General features: G+C 43.3%; 1 protein-coding gene across 1 annotated transcript in view; it reads right to left on the bottom strand.

Annotated features, from left to right (window-relative positions):
- The window catches only part of POLR3B (RNA polymerase III subunit B), a 130,779-nt gene that overhangs the window by 28,108 nt on the left and 85,011 nt on the right, over positions 1-17,660 (bottom strand). The window contains 6 exon segments of the mRNA XM_043519596.1: positions 10,728-10,870; positions 13,780-13,879; positions 13,882-13,896; positions 15,469-15,583; positions 15,585-15,628; positions 17,366-17,575. Coding sequence (XP_043375531.1) covers positions 10,728-10,870; positions 13,780-13,879; positions 13,882-13,896; positions 15,469-15,583; positions 15,585-15,628; positions 17,366-17,575 — 627 coding nt within the window.

The raw sequence follows: 17,660 nt of genomic DNA, 5'->3' as shown, positions 1-17,660 counted from the left end.
CATTAGAGCCATGCTAATAGGAATCCTTCTAGTCCGTTTAATTTAGGACATCCGCCTATACTACAAACTTTTGCCATCAAAAGTTACATCAGCATAAAGCTGCTACAGTTAGGATATTGCTTGTATATGTAAACACTTGGCTCCTTGTGTGCGCACTGCACGCATTTACCAGAAGTGCTTGTTTCAATGCATAGTGCTATGCACCATAGGTAGGTATCCTAGTGTGCAACCTGCTACCATCCAGTGCACTGTTTTTTGGGAAGTTTCAGGAATGCATGGTGGGGAAGAAATGAATTGAACTGGGGTGACTGGCAGCAAGGGGTCAACTTCCCAGCATGCAACTTTCTCCGCCCCATAGTGTCACCCCATCCCATAATTTTCAATCTTATTTTGAAAATCCCACATGGGACCTGGCATTGTCCACCATTGCTGACAGAAGCATGGCGCTTGCACAGCTCTACTCTACAGTTATAAGTGTTGCAAGCACAGCATTCATGATCCTCCTGTATTTGCTGAGCCACAAGAAGAGCTGCAGAGAACATGATGATTTCCTGGAGATCAGACTGCTTAGGACATTGCAAGAAGCAACTCAAGATTGTTGGTGTCATTCATGGAGCAGCTGCAAATGGTGGAGTGCCTCTTCTGGGCCTGAGAAAATCACTGACTATGGGATTGCATCATAATGTGAACTTGGGCTGATGAGCAGTGGCTGTAGAACTTTTGGATGTGCAAGGCCACATTCATGGATTTGTGTGCTGAGCTCACCCCAGCCCTCCAGTGCAGGGACATTAGAACGAGACCCACACTCACACTGGGGAAGCAAGTGGCGATTGCACTGTGGAAACTTGCAATGCTGGATTGCTACCAGTCAGAGGAAAATAATTTTGGAGTTGGAAAATCCACCGAGGGGGTTGATGTGATGCAGCTGTGTAGGGCTATTCATCATCTCCTGTGTGATAGTGTCCACTCACCACAGCGGTTCCTCCTTCCATCATGGGGATTAGCTCTGCCAGCCATGCACCCTTTCTTGGTGGTGCCTCTCCCATTATCTTCTCCTCCTGCACACCACCTAAGTCCAAGTACTGAGGAGTCCTCTTCGTAACTTGGCCCTCCGGCCATGTCACCATCTGCGTTTCCCCCTTCTGGGGGTAGGTATCACTGTCCACCGGTGCCGAACTGCGGGTACCTGGGCCCGCCCACTATTCTGGGTTCCAACCCAGGGACCCTGTAGATAGCAGCCTCCTGCTGCGTCTCTAACTTCATTCAATGCTGCTTCAATTCCCTGGGCCACTTCCGTACAGCCCCAGCATCTCCTTTGCCCTTTCCTCAGGTCATTCACCCAGCAAGTCCCAGCAGCCAGCCAGGAGCTCTCTTGCTTCCCCAGTCCCTACCAGCAACTGCTTTGTCCAAGGTGCTACCCTTGCTGCAACTTGCTAGGAACACAGTCCTCACTCCTTGAGCTCCCTACAGCAACTGACCCTGATCTTCCCTGCAGCTCCTTTTGCACTAGTCCACTGGGCCCTGATTTGCTGCTTCATGCAGCCGCGCTCCAATTGGCTGCTTCTTATGCAGCCTCTCTAAGCTGCTGGGAAGACTCACCTCCTCTGCTCCTTTCAGGGATGGGGTATGGCAAGCCCATCAAGCCTCCGTTAACCCCTTCAACTCCAGTGTTGGGTGAACACCTCAACACATGCAGGACTGAGGCTCTCGGCAATGTGCAGGACCATAATGGATGGAGTTGCAACAATGGGGTTCCCAAACTGCGGTGGGAACATATATCCCTATTTTGGCACCAGACCACCTTGCCACAGAGTATATTAACAGAAAGGGGTCCTTTTTAGGGTTATGCAAGCATTGGTGGATCACTGGGGACATTTCATCAACCTCAACGTTGGTTGGTCAGGGAAGGTGCCTGATGCTTGCATCTTTAAGAACACAGGACTGTTCAGAAAGCTACAAGCTAGGACCTTCTTTCCTGACCAGTGGATTACTATTGGCAATGTTGAAATGCCAGAAGTGATTCTGGGGGGGATCCAGTCTATCCCTTACTCTCATGGCTCATGAAGTACACTGGTCCCACTGATGGCACCAAAGATTCAACTACTGGATCAGGAGGTGCACAATGACAGTTGAATGTGTTTTGGTAGATTGAAGGGATGCTGGTGTTTACTCAAAATTGGATCTCATTGAGAAAAAATCTCAATGGTTATAGCTGCCTGTTGTGTCCTTTATAGTATCTGTGAAGCAAATGGGGAAAAGTTGCTGCTGGGATGAAGGTGGATCAGCTGTCAAACTCAAACTGAGTTTGAAGACCCAGTTACAAAACTATGAGAAGAACTCAGTGTGGAGCTATCCAGCTCAGGGAGGTTTTGAAAAAGCACTTAACAGTGAGCCACAGTAATGTGTTGTGGTATATTGTGCTCTAACTGGCCCTACTTTTTGGCAGCCTGTTGGGAACTGTGTAGTGTTTGGTGAACATCATTCTCCACCTGCTGAACCACTAGTTGAATCTTTCTTTGGTGCTTGGTGAACGAAACACTGACAATGAACCTATTAATTTTGTGGTGGTTGCTGTACATACGAGTTGTATCAAAGTGTATAATATCAAGTAAGGGGGTGCTTTCACACCACCAGCCATTTTACAGCATGTGTTGGGAACTAATAAAAGTGAATTATTTTCCAAACAATAGAGTTTTATTGAGTGACAAAAACTCTGCGAAAAAAAGTTCTATGCAACTTAAAAGCAAATACATTAAAACCTTAACAAATGTATGGAGCAGAGCTTAAAAAAAAGGAAAGGAACATTCATATTTCTTTCAAAAGTTTACAGCAGAACACTGACTTTATACATCTTTGAAACTTTACTGTGCAGAAGAAAAATGCTGCTTTTAACCATCTGCTACTGCCTGATTGTTTCATGTTCTCTGTGTGTGTGTATATAAATCTCTCCTCTGTTTTTTCCACCAAATGCATCCGATGAAGTGAGCTGTAGCTCACGAAAGCTTATGCTCTAATAAATTTGTTAGTCTCTAAGGTGCCACAAGTACTCCTTTTCTTTTATAGGTATTACAGTGTCTACATAGGCACTTTGTCAACCTCAATATATCGCTTATGTTAGTGTAAAAGAGAGCTTACATCACTGGGAGACAAATTTAAGTGTAGACACATGCACAATTAGGTTGATGAAAGGGGGCTTCTGCTGACCTAACTGTAGTGAATGCTGACCTAACTGTAGTGTAAACCAGGCCTTAGAAACAGAAATAAATAAAACAGGATTTCTTCAGAATGCAACAGGTTTCATGCAAGTCAGTCTTTCAAAGCTTCTTACATCTTTACATGCAGCCAAAATTGCTAACCCACATAGAAACGTAACTGAGTTTCAGTTAAGTTTGTTAAGTTTCTCCACTTCATAAAAACAAGCGGAAAAGAAATTTGCAGTTTAAGATTTACTTGTACAGTAATTAGGGAATCCTCAGCTTATGAGCATTACTGATCATTTATTGACGAGGGATAAACAATTTTTAATTGTAAAATCATAGGACCAGGCTTAAAGCTGAGAAAAGTTGGTTGGTGTTGAAAAATAAACAAACAAGTGCAGAATTCTATGTACTGATGTAACCCCTACCACCATAGAGTCTAGAAACTCCCATTTAGTGCTACAGTATTTCTATTTTTAAATCCCTCTCTTGCTTCCTTCCCAGCCTATCAGAGAAAAAGATGGATTAATTTTGTGTCTGTGCAGGTCGGTGGGTAGGTATCTGTGGATACGGTGTAGAAATTATTGAGGGAAAGACAACTCAAAAGGACTGGAGTTCCGCCTTTACTCCTGTACTTAGTGAGGCCCACGGTCATTCATCTCTTGTGAGAGGGAGTGCCAAAGCTTACATCCAGCTTCTGTGAAAACTCCATCTCCTATGCTTATAAGTCTGAGTGTGAGGGTTCTAATGGAATGCACCTGTCGAGGGGGTCACAGACACGGAGGAAGAGGTAATCTCTCAGGTAGCTATGTCTAATTCCACAAAGGGCTTTGAATAGGAAGAGAGCTTGTATTGGACTGTATTCAATGGAGAGCTAGTGCAGAGAGTGGAAGGACTAGGGTGATGTGATCATGGCAGCCTGCACTGCTAAGCAGACAGGCTGCTGCAGTTTCAGTAGTCAAACCTGGAGGTCATTAGTGTGTTGATGACAGTGGCCAGATCCATGTCTGGTAGGATGGGGAGAAGTGTTCCGTTTGGCCATAGATAGAAATGTGCATTTTTTTGCAGCCATGACTGGTTAGGTAATCCAGTATCACTGATGGTATGGGCTGCCTACCTGCTCTGAGGAAAGAAGTCATCAGTAGTGTGAAATTTATACAAGAGACAAGTTCTTTGAAGTGTTTTCCTTTCTACTAACATCACCTCACTCTTGTCTGGGTTTAGCTTTAGCCAGCTACCCTTCATCCACTTGTTGATTCAGGTAGACACTGAGAAAGCGATACAACTGGATGTTCGCAAAAAGAAAAGGAGTACTTGTGGCACCTTAGAGACTAACAAATTTATTAGAGCATAAGCTTTCGTGAGCTACAGCTCACTTCATCGGATGCATCCGACGAAGTGAGCTGTAGCTCACGAAAGCTTGTGCTCTAATAAATTTGTTAGTCTCTAAGGTGCCACAAGTACTCCTTTTCTTTTGCGAATACAGACTAACACGGCTGCTACTCTGAAAACTGGATGTTGTGCACATAATGCTGGCATTCAGCCCATGTCATCTCACTGGCTCTCCCAAGGCCTTTATACAGATGAAGAATAATATGAGAGGAGAGAGAGAGAGAGAGAGAGAGAGAGAGAGGACTCATACTGATGGGACTGCATACACAAGGGCATTAGAGCTAAGGAGAAACTCTTGTCCCTAACAGCCCTTTTGGTCCAATCTGAGGGCAAAGGTATGAGCCATTATAGTGAGTTTTGATTCACCTGAAGCCTCTTGAAGGTGGCAGAGGGTGATTTGATAATCAATAATATCAAATGCTGCAGAGGGGTCGAGCAGGATGAGTATTAACATACCTCCCTTGACTCATCAAGCCCTCGGATCGCTACCCCTTCCTGCTTCTCCACGTGGGCACCAATGATACTGCCAAGAATGACCTTGAGCGGATCACTGCGGACTACGTGGCTCTGGGAAGAAGGATAAAGGAGTTGGAGGCGCAAGTGGTGTTCTCGTCCATCCTCCCCGTGGAAGGAAAAGGCCTGGGTAGGGACCGTCGAATCGTGGAGGTCAACGAATGGCTACGCAGGTGGTGTCGGAGAGAAGGCTTTGGATTCTTTGACCATGGGATGGTGTTCCATGAAGGAGGAGTGCTGGGCAGAGACGGGCTCCATCTTACGAAGAGAGGGAAGAACATCTTTGCCAGCAGGCTGGCTAACCTAGTGAGGAGGGCTTTAAACTAGGTTCACCGGGGGAAGGAGACCAAAGCCCTGAGGTAAGTGGGAAAGCGGGATACCAGGAGGAAGCACAGGCAGGAATGTCTGAGAGGGGAGGGCTCCTGCCTCATACTGGGAATGAGGAGCGATCAACAGGTTATCTCAAGTGCTTATATACAAATGCACAAAGCCTTGGAAACAAGCAGGGAGAACTGGAGGTCCTGGTGATGTCAAGGAATTATGACGTGATTGGAATAACAGAGACTTGGTGGGATAACTCACATGACTGGAGTACAGTCATGGATGGTTATAAACTGTTCAGGAAGGACAGGCAGGGCAGAAAAGGTGGGGGAGTAGCACTGTATGTAAGGGAGCAGTATGACTGCTCAGAGCTCCGGTACGAAACTGTGGAAAAACCTGAGTGTCTCTGGATTAAGTTTAGAAGTGTGTGCAACAAGAGTGATGTCATGGTGGGAGTCTGCTATAGACCACCGGACCAGGGGGATGAGGTGGATGAGGCTTTCTTCCGGCAACTCACGGAAGCTACTAGATCGCATGCCCTGATTCTCATGGGTGACTTTAATTTTCCTGATATCTGCTGGGAGAGCAATACAGCGGTGCATAGACAATCCAGGAAGTTTTTGGAAAGCGTAGGGGACAATTTCCTGGTGCAAGTGCTAGGGGAGCCAACTAGGGGGAGCGCTTTTCTTGACCTGCTGCTCACAAACCGGGTAGAATTAGTGGGGGAAGCAAAAGTGGATGGGAATCTGGGAGGCAGTGACCATGAGTTGGTTGAGTTCAGGATCCTGACGCAGGGAAGAAAGGTAAGCAGCAGGATACGGACCCTGGACTTCAGGAAAGCAGACTTTGACTCCCTCAGGGAACAGATGGCCAGGATCCCCTGGGGGACTAACATGAAAGGGAAGGGAGTCCAGGAGAGCTGGCTGTATTTCAAGGAATCCCTGTTGAGGTTACAGGGACAAACCATCCCGATGAGTTGAAAGAATAGTAAATATGGCAGGCGACCAGCTTGGCTTAATGGTGAAATCCTAGAGGATCTTAAACATAAAAAAGAAGCTTACAAGAAGTGGAAGGTTGGACATATGACCAGGGAAGAGTATAAAAATATTGCTCGGGCATGTAGGAAAGATATCAGGAGGGCCAAATCGCACCTGGAGCTGCAGCTAGCAAGAGATGTCCAGAGTAACAAGAAGGGTTTCTTCAGGTATGTTGGCAACAAGAAGAAAGCCAAGGAAAGTGTGGGCCCCTTACTGAATGAGGGAGGCAAGCTAGTGACAGAGGATGTGGAAAAAGCTAATGTACTCAATGCTTTTTTGCTTCTGTTTTCACTAACAAGGTCAGCTCCCAGACTGCTGTGCTGGGCAACACAAAATGGGGAAGAGATGGCCAGCCCTCTGTAGAGATAGAGGTGGTTAGGGACTATTTAGAAAAGCTGGACGTGCACAAGTCCATGGGGCCGGACGAATTGCATCCGAGAGTGCTGAAGGAATTGGCGGCTGTGATTGCAGAGCCCTTGGCCATTATCTTTGAAAACTCGTGGCGAACGGGGGAAGTCCCGGATGACTGGAAAAAGGCTAATGTAGTGCCCATCTTTAAAAAAGGGAAGAAGGAGGATCCTGGGAACTACAGGCCAGTCAGCCTCACCTCAGTCCCTGGAAAAATCATGGAGCAGGTCCTCAAAGAATCAATCCTGAAGCACTTAGAGGAGAGGAAAGTGATCAGGAACAGTCAGCATGGATTCACCAAGGGAAGGTCATGCCTGACTAATCTAATCGCCTTTTATGATGAGATTACTGGTTCTGTGGATGAAGGAAAAGCAGTGGATGTATTGTTTCTTGACTTTAGCAAAGCTTTTGACACGGTCTCCCACAGCATTCTTGTCAGCAAGTTAAGGAAGTATGGGCTGGATGAATGCACTATAAGGTGGGTAGAAAGCTGGCTAGATTGTCGGGCTCAACGGGAAGTGATCAATGGCTCCATGTCTAGTTGGCAGCCGGTGTCAAGTGGAGTGCCCCAGGGGTCGGTCCTGGGGCCCGTTTTGTTCAATATCTTCATAAATGATCTGGAGGATGGTGTGGATTGCACTCTCAGCAAATTTGCGGATGATACTAAACTGGGAGGAGTGGTAGATACGCTGGAGGGGAGGGATAGGATACAGAAGGACCTAGACAAATTGGAGGATTGGGCCAAAAGAAATCTAATGAGGTTCAATAAGGATAAGTGCAGGGTCCTGCACTTAGGATGGAAGAATCCAATGCACCGCTACAGACTAGGGACCGAATGGCTCGGCAGCAGTTCTGCGGAAAAGGACCTAGGGGTGACAGTGGACGAGAAGCTGGATATGAGTCAGCAGTGTGCCCTTGTTGCCAAGAAGGCCAATGGCATTTTGGGATGTATAAGTAGGGGCATAGCGAGCAGATCGAGGGACGTGATCGTTCCCCTCTATTCGACACTGGTGAGGCCTCATCTGGAGTACTGTGTCCAGTTTTGGGCCCCACACTAAAGGAAGGATGTGGATAAATTGGAAAGAGTACAACGAAGGGCAACAAAAACGATTAGGGGTCTAGAGCACATGACTTATGAGGAGAGGCTGAGGGAGCTGGGATTGTTTAGTCTGCAGAAGAGAAGAATGAGGGGGGATTTGATAGCTGCTTTCAACTACCTGAAAGGGGGTTTCAAAGAGGATGGCTCTAGACTGTTCTCAATGGTAGCAGATGACAGAACGAGGAGTAATGGTCTCAAGTTGCAATGGGGGAGGTTTAGATTGGATATTAGGAAAAACTTTTTCACTAAGAGGGTGGTGAAACACTGGAATGCGTTACCTAGGGAGGTGGTAGAATCTCCTTCCTTAGAGGTTTTTAAGGTCAGGCTTGACAAAGCCCTGGCTGGGATGATTTAACTGGGACTTGGTCCTGCTTTGAGCAGGGGTTGGACTAGATGACCTTCTGGGGTCCCTTCCAACCCTGATATTCTATGATTCTATGATTCTATGACAGCAGGAAGTCATCCATTGGAGCAAAAAGTGCTATGTCTCTACCATATCTTGGCCTGAAGCCTGACTAAGAGGAGTCCAGAGTACAGGCAAAGATAGGCCTCAGATTGTAAGACACTGATCCTTAGTTCATACAATACTTAGAACTGGTCATGTAACATTCACTGAAACTTGGACAAATGTATTTGAATGTGTCAGATTCAACAATTTCCTCCATTATTCACCCAGCTGTAGCGATCACTATATTCCTCCCCACTCCATTTTGCTCTAGACATGATTTTAGCAGACATGGACTCATGTGCTGCTGGAATTGAGAGATTAATGTTTTACATCATTTGAATGCTGGGGTTTCAATTTCTCAGATGTCAGGCAGCACTGAATTTTAGTTCTGGTGGTTCTTGAAATAGTAGCAGCTAAATTCACATAAAAAGTGAAAGGGGGCGTACATGATAAGTGATCAGAGTGTGATTTTAAGGTAAAATATATCTTTAAAATTTGAAGCAAACTGGTCTGGTCAATTTGCTTCAAACTTTATAAACAAACACCCCCTACCCACACACACCCCCTCCTCTAGCATGAAATTGAGTAGGAATGTTCTCAAGCCAAAATAAGATTAAAAAAATTAAACCAAGTTACAGTATGTCAGGACTAGTATAGCACTCACAATAAAGTAGTATTTGCAACCCTAACTACAGTCATACCCATGGCTATTTAAATAATCAAGACAATTCTATTTTTGCAGCAGAATAGATTATCTCGGTGTACACGTTTATTCCAAGCACACATTGTCTCATTGTGGGGTCAAATGGGTTGAAATAGATTTTAAAAGTAGTTTACAGTTGATCATTCCCTCTTCCTTGAAACTCTGCTCCCTGAGCTTCAGAAACTGTACTCTCTTGAGGCCTGATTAAGCGCCAATAAGGGAACTTTTGCCATTGCTTTCAGTGCACACAGGATCAAGCCCCTGATTCTCATCCTATCCCTGACTACTCCTTTAAATGTCCAGACCTGCATGTGGTGAGCATCTCCCTTGAAGGTGTGACTATCCTTAACAAACATTAATTTTAAAAGGAGTTGAGGGACACCCAGTGCTCTCCAGAGGTGCTCAGTCCCTTTCAGGATTAGGTCCTTAGTACGTCCTGTGGGGGTAACTTCTCCTCCCCCTTTCTGGTCTCTGTTGGTGCACCTCAGAACTCTATTCTTGGTCAACTTCTCCCTCTACATCCTGGCTTGGAGTGACCTCATCTGGTCACCTACCTCCATGCTGATGATTCTCAGGCCTGGTCTACACTGCGGGGGTGGGGAGGGAATCGATCTAAGATACGGCAACTTCAGCTACACTATTTTCGTAGCTGAAGTCAACGCATCTTAGATTGACTTAGAATCACTTACTTCGCGTCCTCACGTCCTGGGATCGACAGCCGCCGCTTCCCTGTCGACTCCGCTTCCGCCTCTCGCCGTGGAGGAGTTCTGGAGTCGATGGCAGAGCGACTGGGGATGATTTATCGCATCTACACTAGATGCAATAAATTGATCCCCGATAGATCAATCACTACCCACCGATTCGGCGGGCAGCGTAGATTGGCCTTAGATGTACCTCTCCATCTCTGACCCTGTCTGTCCATTCAGAATTGACTTTTGATTTCCTCTTCAATAATCTTTCTGGATAACCCATGACAAACTTAAAACATGACTAAAACCACAGGTCCTTAAAGAGAACTCCCAATCCTCTCTTTCTTGGTCACAAACGGTGACTCCAATGTCCTTCAGGTTCATAACGTTGGTATGCTTACTTTCCATCTACTTCCTCCTCATTTCCTCCCACACAGTTACTATATTAGGCAAATTCAACAGACTATGTGATAATATATGTTTTTCTAGTAGTAACAGCTGTACAACAGGCCTCACAAACTGACCTAATGAGAACAGGAAACAGGAAATGTGCTGTAGGCGGAAAACAAGCTCTTTTTTGATTAAGGGCAGGCCTACACTTAAAACACTGCAGCAGTTGCACTGCTGTAGCGCTACAGTGAAGACGCTACTATGCTGATGTGAAATCTTTTCCCATAGTTAATTCACCTCCATGAGAGGTGGTAGTTATGTTGATGGGAGACAGTGTTGTCTACACCGAGGATTAGGTCGGTATAACTGAGTAAGTATGTAAGTTTGTAGCGTAGACCTGACCTAAGTCAGTCTCAGTCCATAAAAATTCAACCCACAATTTATTGCATACTCATATCATTTGAGGAGAAATATAAAAGCGTCCATTACATCTAATTACCAATATACATTTTAATAAAAAAGACACTTACCTTTTTGTCCATGACGACTGCTAAATTTATCTCCAATTTCTGGACGTCTAGTTTGTCTCAACAACATTTTAATCAAAAAAGCATCCTCTGCGTTTGAAGATATCATTACTTTTTCAATATATGAATCAGTTGCACCTTTGTATCTAAGAGAGAGACAAAAACACCACTTAAATTATATACACGTAGAACCAAGTGGAAATTATGAAGAGAAATTTATAGATCAGCAGGTTTCTGACTGTAAATGTAAATTTTGTGGGTGGTATGTATATGGAAGGCCACTGAAGCAAAATTGTAATATAGAGTTCAAGAGATGGATGTATTCCTGGAGAACAGAGGGATTAAAAAGGCATAGCAAAAGAGCAAGAAGGTGGGATTAAGGTCAATACAAAACAGCAAGCATAGTCTGATGGCCTCTTCCTGATAAAGTCTCTTTATATATTGCTGGACTTTCCATAAGAATCAACAACTGCTCAACTAAATTACAGGTTTATATTTACAATAAAGTAGTCAGGGAATAAACAGAGCAGAGAACAAAAATTAAGTCACCAATATCTCTCACTCAAATGTCAACTACTTCAAATTGTGTTTGTTAAATAAACAATGAAAGAAACAATAGAATATTTCCATTATTCCCACACTACACATAAGGAGAGTTGTAGCAAATAACAGGTGACAGTCGCAGTGGACATCAGTATGTGGTCAGAAATACTACATGATATATACTTCTGAGAGCATTCTGCACCAAAAAATTAAAAATTAAAATTCTGTGCACTGTATTTTAAAGTACTGCAAAATTCTGCAAGTTTTATTTGCCAATAAATTAATGCAGAGGCTCCAGCATCGCAGTGGGGAGCACAGGCCACTGGCTGCATGAAGGTGGGAGATCACCCTGCAACCCCACTGCCCCCCGGGATATGGACTCAGTGGTGAGGCTGCACCTGACCCTGACACAGCACAAGGCCTTGGCCTGCCCCAGAAACACACTAGGGCCCTGACCCTCTGCACCAGGCGCACCAGGTGTGGGGCAGGCATGCTCAATCAGGCAGGATCCAAGTGTGGAGGGGCTCAGTGTTGGGGGGAATCCAGGTGTGGGGTGTGAGGGTTCTGTATAGGACAATCCGGGTGCAGGCAGCTCAGTGGGGGTCTCGGTGTGGGGAGATCTGGATGCACAGAAGCCCTTGTGGGGGGAAGTTCCAGGTGCAGTGGCAATGAGACTCTGAAGGGGCTTCCAGGTGAATGTGGTTGGGGCTCAGCGGAAGGGTCTGGATGTGGGGATCTCAGCAGGGGATTCTGGGTGCTGGGGGAGTGGGACTTGGGGGGGTGGGGGTCTGGGTGCCTGGGTACAGCTATTTAGAGATCAGTGGCATGGGGGTCCAGATGTGGGGGCTCAGGGTAGTGCATGCAGGGAGGTGGGTCTCGTCAGGGTGGGGATTTGAGTGCATGAAGCTCAGTGGGGGGTGGTCTGGGTGCAGGGGTGGGGGTCCAGAGGCAGGGGTTGAGGTCAGTGGAGTGGGGTTTAGGTATGGAGGGCTAGAGGGGTACTGGGTGTACAGGTTGAGGTTTCGAGGGGTGTCTGGGTATGGGAGGTCCGGATACACGAGAGTTGGGTGGATGGGGGAGCAGCTCCCCATACAGTGACCCCTCCCCCCACAACTGAGGGGTGATGGAGGCAGGAAGCAGGGGAGGATTCTGAGCGTCCTGCAGCTGGGGGAGGTTTCTGGGGGTGGGTTTGACACATCCCCTGCTACGCCTCGCAGAGGAAGAGGAAGTCCCATCCTCTCCTGCCTCCAGTCATTTTTCTGCAGGGAAGCAAAGAAATCTGCAGAGGACATGAATTCTGTGCATGCGCAGTATTCCCCCAGGAGTAGATATATTTGTAAAATATGAGAGGTAGGGCATTATCATTGAAATAAATCAAGGAACAAACTGGTTTTAGGTTTGGCTTATTTTTTTTTTAAATGAAGAAACAAGAGTGAGGGTCCTTTGCATATACTAACAGGGAAGCTGCTCCAGACATAAGGGGCAGTGGGGAAGAAAGAATCAAGGATATAGAGAGAATGGCAGAGAGCGTAGAAGAAGATGAATCAAAGATTTTACCAAGACATGAACTATCGATTGCTTTGATGGTGCAACTTAAATTTTATGCGTAAGGAGAATGCAGAAAGATTTGAGAAAGGTAGTTTGACATGGTAGAGCAGAGAGAAAAGGAAAATTACTTGGTGAAATACCAAATACCATCTGAATCATATAAGCTAACCTAAAAGGTCAACAGGATGTCTCAGCCATCTTGGGTATGAGGCTCTTCTCTTATGGTGTACAGACATTCCAGCTGTGCCTGTTTGCCTGTAGACTACAGGTTTTCAGACCCTTCTATGGGGAAACTGGCCGTCCTTACCCAGTCACTCACCTCCTGGGGGAGGACGACTAATTAAAGCTGCTACACAGGCTGACAGACAGCTCACTCTATCAGTCTGTGTAGCAGGCAGAGCACCGTCCCACACCGCCAACCTGGGTAAACAGAGGATTGAACACTAGTGAAGCACTCACTCCTTTGCTCTCAGAAGTGGCTGGAGAGCAGCTGCTTCCTGCTCACTCTGCAGCTACCCATGTGTGCCCTGCCCCTGCATGTACCTCTAACCTCCCATGCCAGTATCCTCATATTCCTCTGTCACCCCCATATCCACAACCTGTGCCCACCCCCAAACACTGAACCTTGGGGGCCCAACTCCTCCTCTTATGGTGTCATCTGGGAGAGGCCCTCATGACCTACCCACCTTCTGTCTGCAGGGAGTTTCTAGCTGCCACCCCATTTCAATCTTCAGGGGGACAAAATCAACTGGGGTTAAGTGTCTAGATGCTTTTGAAAAATCCCACTGGGTGCCTATGTGCACCTTTAGACACCTAAAAATCTATGAAAAGTCTGGCCCATGGTACTGAATCTAACTTCTAAGGAAAATTTATGCCTTTTACTTTTCCAGTGCTGAGCATCTGCTACCTGTCCTTCCTTTCCTCACTTGTATATTTTAAACTATGAGATTATAGTGTGACATACGTTACTGGTACATCTTTATACTGTGGCTGTTGAGGAACATTACTTCCTTCCAGAGGAGTCTGGGTCACAGTTGGCATGGACTTGTTCACAAGCACTTGTTGTTTTCTACCTTTTCACCTAACATAAAATAAATAAATAAATAAATACAAAAAACAAAAACAAAAAATCCACAAGCGTCATGCAAGTATTTTTGGCCTTCTACATATAGTCAGAAATAGATTTTATAACAATTAAAATGACAAGTACACTGGGAAAGGATGAATTGAGCAAGGTGCATGGGAAATGAGGTCTGTTATATTTGTAATGCATTGGCTTAAGAGACATATCATAATAGAGGAATCAAACTAGGATCTACCAAAACAAAAAAAACCCCAAACCCTCAAGTTGATTTTAAGGTTGATATCCACTTAACTTGTCAGGGTACTAGAGACACAAGAAAATATCTAAGATGACCTAGAGGGAATTCTGCCATTAAAATACTGCAACTCCTCTACACCTGTATTTCTTTTTTATATTAGCAGGAGTAAAACTGATATGTTTTGGTAGCTGACCTCCATATTTTGGACACTTTCATAATTCTCTAAAGAAAATTACATAAGATACCACAGTTACCTTCTCCCTTCCCCCGCTGCCTTTACCTTCTTCCTCCTGTTCCTCCAACTCTTTCACTCACTTCATTTAAAAAGAACAACCAAGTTTGCAGCATGCCCATTGGCAGGCATCAATGTTTTAGCGCTCATATGCACTGAAGCTCAATTTATGTTTGTTGACTATTCAGGCTAAATTAGTTTAAACTAGGTTTGGCTAGCCATTATAGACAAGGCTTTACATTTGAAGTCAGCTACAACCCTCTCTATCCCAATACTTTTAAGTTACTGGGGGAAAGCAGGAACATTTTGAGAGCTTAAAAATATTCCAATGCCATTAAAGAGCATAATTGGTACTTTATTAGAAAAAAATTTCTTCAGGGCTTCAGTGTTGAAATTAAATGTAGAGGCTTTTACAATTATTCTACCACTGGATCCCAACAGACTAACTTTTAGACCACTTCCTAACTAAAAGACCCCCAATATTGGCAGGACCATTCTTATATAAGTATACGTATCTCCATATTAATTATAAGGGAATATTTAAACTTTTCCCACTATGTTCTGTCAAAACATACTTTTAGGGAGTTAAAAGGTTTCTTTTCTCTCCCCAAGTATCCTTATTAATTGTTTGCAAATGTTGGTAGCTGTAGAGATGATACACACAAAAATCATAAGGGGATGCGTTTTAAAGATGTAGATCTGATGATAGAAGAGAGACTTAAATAGTAAAAGTTCAATAATATTACAGATGTGAAGATTAGGAAAGTTAAGAGGAAGAAAACAAGTAGTGAGATGATTGTTTTAACAATATAGTTTCATCATTTGCTGAAGTGTCAAAATATAGACATTTTTATTTAAATTTAGAGCTTCATTTTCATCCTGCATATTAAAAAAAAAAAAAAATACAGTCACAGGTACCAGATTATTTTCTTAACTATAACTGTTTCTGCTTTCCAATGTCTACTAAAAAGATATAGTACTCTAAAAAATATAAAACAATAAAAGGTGCAAACATTTTAAAGCAACTTATGAGAAAATGAATGCTAATTTCTCCTACCAAAGACAATTCAAATATCATTAATAGAAATGTTTTACATACCTGGAGAGCAAATACCATCAGCATCTAAAATTTCATGACGCCAAATTGGTTTACGTGTAGCTGCATCCAACATTGGACCCATCACTTTGTCGAATGTTTGATTTGTGTAGCGCTTTCAGTGTACACTTGGCATTCTTATACACAAGACACCTTCCAAATCCTAAATAGAACACAAGAACCTCTTTCAAATTAATAATGTACAGAAGTTATTTTATAATCAAGCAGTTATCAAAAGAAAATTAAAATGGTTAATTTAGCTAAAATACAGGAAAACAAATGCATAATAGCTAAAACCCAAAAAAGGATTATTTTTAGAACACTTTCAGTATCTACAGCATTGTACAAAAGTCTTTGGCCTCAAGAAGCTGACAATTTAAAATCAGATTACACGCTATATTTTCAGATATATCAAAGGCATTTGACGATGATGGCCCAATTTTAAAGCTGTGCAGATTTAAAAGGAGAAGTTAAAAGAAGTTTTGCACATCTTTTCCTTTTCGTGGTTCTCTGATAGCTAAAGATTTTACTGAAAAATTTCAGTGGTAACTGTTTGCTCAACAGGAAAATGCCTATTTCGCATTGTTTCATGTACTCCCCATGTTCCTTTTTGTTTGTTTGTTTTTTCTTAAAGAAGTTTGAATTATACATGTCTCCACAAAAATGTTTTTTAGATGAAGAACTGTGTGCTCTTTAGAAAACTTTTCCCAGGAGCAATAGCTGGCTTACAAATCTTGCCTGTCATTCCCATATTCAGAAATATAGTCAGCTAGAAGCAATACCTTCCAGTAAACTTATATTTTATCTGAAGGATAGCTGTAGCCATTTACAGTATGTCTAGATCATTAGATTATGTCAAGTAACTCCTGACAAGCATCACATGGTCTTTAGATTTCCCTGTAAACGTTACCAGTCTACCAGAAAGGAAAACATTCAGTTTTAAATCATGCCTGTTGTTGTTTCAGAAAGAAAGGCATAAATTAAGTGCGGCAGACATTAATGCCAAAGATACATGTCTAGGAATACTATTATTGCTGCCTAGCAACAAGCAGGAGGCGTGTTTAGGAAGGGGTAAAAGGGAGACAAAATGAACTAATGCAAGAGTCTGGCTTTGGCCACCCGATACTGAAACTAACTCAATCAAAGTGAGAATTATTCTTGATTCTAAACAGTGCTGAAGAATATGTGCAGAACGAGTGACGTTTAAAAGCAGGCAGCAGTACAAATTTTACTTATGCATTAATTGAAAGGTAACTATGTTTTTCCACTTAAAATAGACTGAATTATGTAGATTTTAAAGAGGATGTAGATGTTTGTTTTTCTCTATTTTGTTTGCTGGCATTATTTTCCTCTAGCATTAAGTTCATAATGACACAAACTACATATGTTCTCTTTCTTCTGCTGAATACATTCAAAAGTCTTATTTCATCTATCGCTTTCAATACAAGGGAAAATAATGAGACTTTTTTTTCTCTCTCTGTTAGGCTCAAACAAAGGCCCAGGTCACCATCTAAAAAGCAAGCCCCACACCAACAGATTATCTAACACATTAAACTTTATGCAAGACAAATATTTTTGAAAAAGGATAGCTTATCCTTTGTTATTCAAGGTCAAAAGTCAGTCATTTGTTTTCATCATATCTATACTCATAGTTAACACACAACTTGTGTAATTTCACCACAGACACACCACGTTCAAGCACATATATATGTATACACAGACACCCTCCCCAAGTTTATAGAAAAAAAAGGGATTTTACGAAGTTGATTTCCTAATTTTAAAAGGTTTAATCTTCATAATTTAGGAAAGATTAATTCTATAAGCATGCAATGCAATAAAACCATAGGTTATTGTGCTTGCTTTACGCAAGTGACAAAGAATAGGCCCAGTTGCTTATTACCTCTGTCCAAGGAGGCCTTGTTTAAGACAAGAGCATCTTCAATATCATAACCACTGTAGCTCATCACAGCAACTGTGGCATTCTGTCCAGCTGGCAGTTTCTCAAACTCTATCAGTTCAATGGTTTTTGTTTTAACCATTGGCTTTTGTGGATATGCTAACAGATACATAAGAGTATCAATTCTGTTTCGTTGATTGTATCCAATGGTACCTGTATTTAAAAACAAAAGCAATACCATGAAAACTTCTATTTTACTACTTGAAATATTTTAGACAAATTACCAACACGTAAAATA

Source organism: Dermochelys coriacea, chromosome 1 (assembly GCF_009764565.3).
Source record: "Dermochelys coriacea isolate rDerCor1 chromosome 1, rDerCor1.pri.v4, whole genome shotgun sequence".
NCBI lineage: Eukaryota > Metazoa > Chordata > Testudines > Dermochelyidae > Dermochelys > Dermochelys coriacea.
This window is presented reverse-complemented; position numbering and strand designations above follow the sequence as displayed.